The 9191-nt window shown below is 46.8% G+C and overlaps 1 protein-coding gene across 1 annotated transcript in view; it reads left to right on the plus strand.

Annotated features, from left to right (window-relative positions):
* Nucleotides 1-1374: 1374 nt before the first annotated feature.
* The window catches only part of LOC106817345, a 13639-nt gene continuing 5822 nt past the window's right edge, over nt 1375-9191 (plus strand). Inside the window, exons 1-4 of the mRNA XM_014822003.1 lie at nt 1375-1874; nt 3232-3340; nt 3689-3806; nt 4024-4068. Of these exons, the coding sequence (XP_014677489.1) occupies nt 3239-3340; nt 3689-3806; nt 4024-4068 (265 nt within the window). The 5' untranslated portion in view covers nt 1375-1874; nt 3232-3238. The remainder of the gene's footprint in view (nt 1875-3231; nt 3341-3688; nt 3807-4023; nt 4069-9191) is intronic.

The following is a 9191-nucleotide window of genomic DNA, read 5'->3' on the forward strand; positions in this document are numbered from 1 at the left end:
GCGCCATCTACTGGTCAACTACAGCGCCATCTACTGGTCAACTACAGCATACTCAACCTGTCAACATCAGCGCCATCTACCGGTCAACATCAGCGCTATCTACCGGTCAACCACAGCGTACTCTACACATTAACCCCAGCGCCATCTATCATTTTACTTTAGATCTGAGTAACCGTGACTCTCAGCGCAATCTATCGTTTGACTTCAAAGGCTAACCATTGACTCCAGCACCATCTAGTGGTTGTTTTTTACGCATCCTGTGTCGACCTTTACGTTATGTCTGCGTTAAATTTGGTGCAAAATGTTTGATGGCCCCACTGTGACCTCTCAGTTGACTATGGCGCCACCTGTGTGTAAGCGTTGTGTTGATTATAGTCTGACCTGACATCGACACGACTGCTATGTTGATTTATTTTCGTGCACATGAAAGATGGTTGTATTCTATTTTCTTGGAAATACTTTATTGTCCTTCTGGTAGATAGCAGCACTAAACTGTATTGCGAGTCATGCTCCGTCACAGAGTCCCGTTCTCACCTGTGATTTCGGACAGTCTTCTGTGTTATTTACCTTTTTATTGATAGACTCCGACTAGAGCCATTCATTAAAGATGAATATTTCTTTAAATTCCAGATGTGCTTACAATTCCATTCATACCAAATGTTTCCAGTACAAAACCGTGATGAATTGTATAACGTTTTATTCGTGGAATTCAAAGAATGAAGTTGTATCATCTGTCATTGCATATTCTCTACTGTTTGTCGCGATCAAAAGGAAAGTGACTTTTCTATCCCGTCTGACATCGATTAACGTTTAAGTGTAGTGTATCCATACAATTTTGCTGTCAAACCTGGACGATACGTTATTGTGGAAACGATCTGTTGTGCGGGGAATGAATTTATGCGGTTGTTTGTGTTTACAAACGCTACAGCAACATCGCACATCCCGTGATTACGATGTTCTTTAACTGATCTTTAGTAATTTGTTACAGTTTGATGTCACAGCATTATTTAAGAACAAAGTGGCACATACGTACGCGCACATTTTGCGTTCTACGACGTGGTTTTTTGATGTACACTTTTAGTTATCTATCTAATTGTATGTATCGTCGTTGGTGTTGTCATTTTTAAGTTATACACAAGACTTGAATTGCGGTTGGATCAGTAAGAATATCTTCAAATAAATGGACATTTCCATTATGAAATAACTATGAAACATTCTATATTATACTATGTATTATGTATAAAATGCAAATAACATGAAGCTTGAAAATTCGATGTTTTTGTTGATTTTGTATATATGCGTGAAATTTGACAAGATTGAAGAATGATATGAAAGACATGTTAGAATCGTTTGAAAAGAACATTAATTTCATTCATCGTTTTTGCTCACATTGTATTTTCAAATTAAGTAAAAATAAAAATGGTTATATGCAGATGTTTTAAAAGCAAAATGTCTTTGTAGACTGCATATTTTGCTGTAACAGCGAAAACGATGAATGATAGAAATTCATACATATAAGTTTCTATGTTTTTATAAGTTCTGTGTATGTATTAGCTCTTGTATGTGTGTATGTATTGTATGTATGCATGTATGTATGTATGTATGCATGCATGTATGTATGCATGCATGTATGCATGTGTGAATATATATATATTATAGATAGATTCGCCAATTTCTTTGGATAATTTCTTTCAAGCTCTAATAGTATTATTAGCCGTACGGTGGCGCTGTAAGACAAGATGTCAGCCCCCAGTTACCGTTATCATATACACGCGTATCCGTACTAAGCGACTGAAAGATATCTCGTAATCGTAGTGTTCATTCTTATTTCTCTCTGGTACGACGGTATATTGTTACGGCGATCTCTGGGCAGAGTTAGTATCTCTAATAAACGGTGAGTAAGATGAGAGATCCGGGTGTAGAATTTAGACTCTTGTCTTAGGCTAGCTCTAGTACTATAGCCCTCCGCTTAAACCGACCAGGCTCTCCGACTAGTTACACGGCGTCTCGCCACGTAGTGTTAAGCGAGATGGGAACTTGTGGCTACCCTCCGCTCCGCCGCTCCGTCCTGCGGCAACTGTACGCGGGCTATAGTTACTAGAGCTAGTCTTAGGCCGAATAGTCGCCGCGTTAGCCTCGGTTAGGACCATTTCTGGCTGGCACTAGTCATAGACATAGTTATACCAAAGCCTGGCAAAGATATATACAAACACATGAGTCTGATGGCCGGTGTGTGTGGGGTATGTGTGCGTGCGTGCGTGCGCGCGTGTGTGTGTGTGTACGTGCATACGCGCGCGTGCGTGCGTGCGTGCGTGTGTGTGTGTGTGTCAGTGTATGTACGTTTGTGCGAATGTGTGTGTGCGCGTGTGCACAGGCACTTGGGACAGAGTCAGTAAAAACTGAAAATAATATGAACGCACATTCACAAATAGGCCCTACTACCGTACCTCTCAGTCTCAATTACAGTTCCACTGTTGCGTCACTGTATATATCAACTTTCCTTCATAAAAACTAACGCCGAACTCTCCCGCACTCGCTGCTGCGAGTGTGCTGTGTCGCCATGATAATATATATATATATAAAGAAGGTAGGAAACTCCGTTTGCGCGATTTTCGACGATCACTCCTTGATTTGATCTTTTACATTTCACAAACTTTCAACGCCTCTACGACCTCCATCTTGGGCTCGTTCTGCCTTCTATAGTCCACTGAACAAAACTATGTAACTACCGTGGCCGATAAGTGCAGCAGTACTATGTAATCTGACTTGAAACACAGAAGTTTTGCGGTTCGTGCCGATTCATCAAGATTGTATACGAATCACGAATCCGATCGGCCCCGGTAGCCGAGGGCGACGTGGAGCGCGATTGGCTGCAGGCGGGACGCGTCATAAACAGCTGTTGTCACTGCAGCCAATCGCGCTCCGCATCGCCCTCGGGTACCGGGGCCGATCGGATTCGTGAATCGTCTACAATCTTGATGAAGATCAGTTTTTACTGACTCTGTCCCAAGTGCCTGTTCGTGTGTGTGTGTGTGTGTGTGGTGCACGTGTGTGTCTGTGTGTGCGCATTTTGCAGATTTGATCTCAATGACAATGGTAAAACAAGTGTATGTACGACACTTGAAGATGAACTAATTGAAACTGCTTCGTACTTTCTTATGATACGTCTTCATTCATCCTTATCTTATCAGTATACTCATTTCTAATAAGATACTTTACATATACTTATAGAGTCCTTATGTTGCGAATGGTGATGGCATTCAGAATAAATCGGACGTATTCGTTGACCTACTGCCACCAGCGGTACCTGCACGCACAGAAGAAGGTTGGCCAACTAAAAGTGAGTGTACAAGAAAATGATGAACCTGCAGTGGCTGCTTTAACAGTACCGTAGCTAGTGGGGTGGGGGGCCAGTTGCCTTTCCAGAGAACCGTAGACACTGTTGCGTGGACAATGGCGAATTGCCCACGGTCACTTGCCCAGAACACAACCCGCACGAGGCTTGGCCCCACCCCTCCCCGGCAAAATGGGTTAGCTTCTCCCATCATCTGACTTATGTTATAAGAGCGGTAGAGGAGGAGAGAAGGTGGAGGTGGTGAGGATGGAGAAGTTGGAGAGGTTAGAACATGTAGGGGAAAGTTTATGTAAACAATGTTTTTTATTGAACAACAATAATCACTATTTTCAGAATGAATCAAAGGCGAAAGAAGGCCCACCTGCAATAACGTGGGAGAAAATATGGAAGAGCTGGAACACAAGCGACAAATTACTATCTCTTTTATTGAAAAATGTCATCTATAATAAAGGTAAGGTAAAGTAATATAGAATGTACTGCTTGTAAAATTTACAATTGCATCGTGTTGTGAATCGCTGTGTTGTGAAGGGGTGAAACACCGCCTTCTGTAATGTATTTCGACATACTTGTAAAGTACATCGTCTGGATTGTATGGATATGTCAAATGTATAATATAATCAGTCTTCATATCGAATGCCTTCAGCTAAACGTTTTGTGTTGGATTGCAGATGGACTGGTTGGTATAAACAAACCCTATGGTCTACCAGTACACAGTAAGTGAATGCATATTACCACCAGACTAGAATATTATCAAGAGCGTATTAAGAAGGAGAGCGTACAACGGTGAAATGCTGAAACCATGCTGCAGTATTAGTCGAATTAATAAACTGCCCGTTTTATTTTGACGATTCTTTGTGGTATTATTGATCAGCTGTCCTGCCTTGCTAATATAAAACAAACCGCTTGTCGCTACGATGCCTGAGCTGAGATAATGAATGGTGAAAATCTGGTATTTTCGCCGAAAACCGACTCGAGATACGTAGTGGCTGCGACTGTCTCTCGTTCTGGCGATAGCTTCGGGAAACCTCGCGTGTTTCCGTCATTCATTGACAATGAAATTTATTTTCCTTCTACTATCTTTTCTCGCATTTCAAGTCATTGACGCAGCCATTACTCCACAAAAACGTCTTGTTATGTATCGCCATGGTGATGACCCACCCATTACGCTGGATGTAGTAACGCTGTAGTAATAACGTATCGAGTCAGCGCTACACAGCGGCGACCGGAAGCAACATACAGTCCACAAAACGAGAGACTGTCGCAGTAAAACTGATCTCGAGTCGGTTTTCGGCGAAAATACCAGATTTTCACCGCTCATTATCTCAGCGTAGGGGCATCGTAGGGACATGCGGTTTGTTTTATAGTAACAAGGTAGGACAGCTAATCAATAATACTGCAACATGGTTTTAGCATTTCACCGTTGTATGCTCTCCTTCTTTATACGCTCTTGATATTATCCTGAATAAATTCATAGATTATGTCTGTTAGATGGTGCCACCAATAGTAGTAGTGTAGTTTAGTCAGATACCAAACTCCACGACAGATGGCGCTCTCGCTCTGGCTCAATTCTACCACTGCCACAAGCTGATTTCCGTAAGAATTTCTTACGCTTTTTTACTATAAGTTTTACAGCGACCCCGTTACTCCTGTCCTATGTAATACGGTGTGTACTTATAAAAGCTGCAAAGATATTAAAAATCCAACCATTATTTTATGAGAAATTTGATAAAATAGTGATACGAAATAGTGCGCCCATTTACTACTTTCAAATCATTACGCTGTTTACTAAACTAAGTTCAAGTATTTATCATGAATTTTTGGGATGATTGCCAATATACCTAATTCTCGAACATTGTCTTTGATACATTTTTGCGTATTCAGCTCAAAACATCTAAATTTGTCCACCAACAAACATGCAAATCATAGAAATTTCTAATGTTTTGTTCGACGGCGACTTCGCGGCCGTTGGATTGCCATTTGCTGGATTTCCCCGGAGCTCCGCCCACTTTAAAAATAGTGCTAGCATTGTGGCAGTGGTATATCCTGACAAACTGCATGCAGCGCCTCCTTCCCACACTCAGGATAATACCACTGCCACAATGCTAGCACTATTTTTAAAGTGGGCGGAGCTCCGGGGAAATCCAGCAAATGGCAATCCAACGGCCGCGAAGTCGCCGTCGAACAAAACATTAGAAATTTCTATGATTTGCATGTTTGTTGGTGGACAAATTTAGATGTTTTAAGTTGAATACGCACCAAAGACAATGTTCGAGAATTAGGTATATTGGCAATCATCCCAAAAATTCATGATAAATACATGAACTTAGTTTAGTAAACAGCGTAATGATTTGAAAGTAGTAAATGGGCGCACTATTTCGTATCACTATTTTATCAAATTTCTCATAAAATAATGGTCGATTTTAATATCTTATGCAGCTTTTATTAGTCCAAATCATTATTACATAGGATACTACGAGTACACGTGCCTGCTGTAAAACTTGTATGTAAACAAAGCGTTACAAATGTAACCGAACACACTTGTGCTAGTGGTAGATTGAGGCCTATGAGCGAGAGCGCCATCTGTCGTGCGAGTTTGGCATTGGGCAGTTGTAATACGTCCCGTGAGTGTGGGAAGGGGTGATGTGGCATGCATTTTGTGGGCATTGAAGTGCACGAGGCAGCTTATATCACTAAGATATAAGGAGTGCTCTGGTTTGGTGCTGCTACTCGCTGCTGCTGCGCTGCTGCTAAGGTTACTGGCCACCCGCTGCTACTGCTGGTCTGCTACTATTCACTCGCTGCTGCGCGTGCTCCACGCTGCGACGTGCACACTGAATTATCTCCGCGCCTACTGAACTTCATAGTCGGCCAGCTCTGGCGAAGAGAGAACGCGAGGCGAGACGCGATCGCCGAGAAGGAGCAAGGATGAACACAGACGATCTCAGAGGGGTTAAAGAAGATAGGGGGAGAGGTAGAGAGAGGGGCGGGTGAATTAGAGAAGGGGGGAGATGCAAGAGGGGGAAGAGAGAAAAAGGGGCAATTAGAGGACCAATAGACCAGATACAGAGATGAAAAGAAAGAGCTGAGGGCAATGAAATTTGGAGCAAGAAAAAGGTATTCAGGAAACAGGCTGTGGAGGCGAGGGAGACGAAAGGGGACTTAAAGCGTGGGACTGGCGGAGTTAATCGTGGGGCGTTGCTTGCGAGGAGCCGAGAGGGAGAGGAAGAAGAGGAGAGAGAGAGAGGAGAGAGAAGAGAGGAGAGGGGGAGAGGAGAAGAAGGAGAGTGCAGAGAGATAGAGAGCCGAGCGGACGGAGCGAGAGAGCAAGAAAAGAGGAGAGAGAGACGGAGAGGAGAAGAAGAGGAGAAGAGAGAAGCAGAGGGGGAGAGAGAGGGGAAAAGCCCGGGGGAGAAGGAAGAGAGGAGAGAGCGGGATGAGGAAGAGAGACTGCGGAAAGAGAGAGAGAGAGGGAAGAGAGATGAGAGAGAGAGAGAGAGAGAGAGATAGGGAGAGCGAGAGAGAGAGGCAGAGGAGAGAGAGATGATGTAGAGCAAGAGAGGGGGGAAGCGAAAGGAGAGCAGAGAAGAGAGAGAGCAGAGGGGGCCGGGCGGGCGGGGAGTCGCGCGGAGGCGGGGTGAGGGGAGAGAGAGAGAGAAAGGAGGAGAGGGGGGGGAGCGCTGGGAGAGAGAGAGGAGAGATAAGGGAGAATTAGGGATGACGAGAGAGAGAGAGAGAGAGAGAGAGAGAGAAGAGAGAGAGACGCGAAGAGAGAGAGAAGAGAGAGAGAAGATGCGAGAGAGACGAGAGAGAGAGAGAGAGAGAGGCGAGAATGTGTGAGAGAGAGAGAGGAGAGAGAGCAGAGAGAGAGAGAGAGAGCGAGAGAGGAGAGGAGACAGAGAAAACAAAAGAGAAGAAGAGATAGCGAGATAGAGGATAGAGAGAGAAAGAGAGAAGGAGAGAGAGAAGAGGCGAGAGAGAAAAGAGACGAGAGAAAGAGAGAGAGAGAGAGAAGAGAGAGACAAAGAGAGAGAGAACAAAGAGAGAGAAGAGAAAGAGAAGATAGGGAAGCGAGAGAGAGCAGGAGAAGGGGAGAGCGCCCGTGTGGTGACGCGTACCTGAGAAGGTTTCTGTGGTTCGTGGGCAGCTATTGTCCATACCATCAGCGCCCCAAAACAACATCGCCCACACACATGGCTAACGCATTACCCGCCGACGTGGCGTTCGCGTGTGCTAAGTTAGAGCCACCGTGTGCGTAGGCTGGCGGCGTATACTTGCGCACAGCGCGCGCGCGGCACACTGCCCTGGCGAGCAACTGGTCGCTGTCAAACACTAATATCTTTCACGGTCATCGATGGTCGCGGGTCGTATATCTTCCCTGCTTTGTCGCGCAGCACGCTGCCTGCTGCTGCTCGGCTGTTGCTGCTGTGGCCGTGGCGGCGTGTGCCGACGCCGGTCGCCACGGCGGAAGGACGACAGGTTGAATTGCGCGCCCGACGGTAATAAGCAGAGCAACGGAAGTGTTGACTCACGCATTCCCGCAGCAAACGTAACCGGCGAGCGGATTTTATGTGTGCGGCTGACGTCATGCAGGCGATGGTGCGTGGCGTGCGTGCGTGCCGTAGCTGCGTGCGTGCCTGCGTGCGGTGCGTGCGTGCGGTGGTGCTGCGTGCGGACGTCGTGCGTGCGAGCAGTCCAGCTAGCGTGTGCCTTGTAGCAGGCCAACACTGTTTAATGTATAGTACATGAGGGAGAGAGAGAGAGAGATGAGAGAGAGAGAAGAGAGAGAGAGAGAGAGGAGCAGAGAGAGAAGAGGAGAGAAGAGAGAGAGAGACGGATGCAAAGGAGAGGAGAATGGCGCGAATAGAAGAAGAGGGCAAATCTAGAGAGAATAGACGAAAGCGTTAAGAAAAGAGGGCGGTGGAAGAGAGACCAGAGAGAGCGCGGAGCAGAAAAAAGATTATCCGAGTGGGCTGAGAAGAGGATTAAAGATAAAGTAAAAGAAAGATACTAGAAAAAAAAAGCCGAGGAGAGAAACGACAGGATGCACCGGACAGACCGCCGCAGGAGGGAAGAGGAGGGGAGAGAGGAGGGGGGAGAGAGGAGGGGAAGAGAGGGGGGAGGAGAGGGGGGCAGAAGAGGAGGGGAGAAGAGGGAGGGGAGAGAGGAGGGGGACAGAGGAGGGGAAGAGAGGATGGGGAGAGAGGAGGGGGGAGAGAAGGAGGCAGGAGGAGAGGAGGTGAGAGAGGAGGGGCGGAAGGAGGGGGAGAAGTAGGAGGGGGAGAGAGGCAGGGGGAGAGGAGGAGGGGGGTGGGGGAGAGACGGAAGGGGAGAGAGGACGGTGGGAAGAGAGGAGCGGGGAGGAGAGGTGAGGGAAGAGAGGGGGAATCGAGAGCGGGCGAGAGAGTCGAGGAGAGAGAGGAAGGGGAGAGAGGGCAGGGGGAGAAGGAGGGGAAAGAGGAGTACGGAGAGAAGAGGCGAGGGAGAGAGAGACGGAAGGGAGAAGGCAGGGGGAAGAGAGGAGGCGGAGGAGAGAGGAGTGGGAGAGAGAGTGGAGAAAGGAGCGGAGAGAGGAGGGGGAGAGAGGAGGTAGGAAGAGGAAGAGAGATGGGGAGAGAGGATTGGGAGAGAGGAGTGGGAGGAGGAGGGAGAGAGAGAGGGAAGGAGAGAGGAGGGGGAAGAGAGGAGGGGAGAGAGGAAGTGGAGACAGAGAGGGAGAGAGGAGGGGGAGAGAGAGGAAGAGACGGGGAGGGGAAGAAAGGGAACGGAAGAGAGGCGGAGGGATAGGATGGAGGAGGGAGAAGAGGATGGGTAGCATCTCTCTCACCAACAACAACGT

This window comes from Priapulus caudatus, unplaced genomic scaffold (assembly GCF_000485595.1).
Source record: "Priapulus caudatus unplaced genomic scaffold, Priapulus_caudatus-5.0.1 Scaffold1691, whole genome shotgun sequence".
NCBI classification, from domain to species: Eukaryota; Metazoa; Priapulida; class Priapulimorpha; order Priapulimorphida; family Priapulidae; genus Priapulus; species Priapulus caudatus.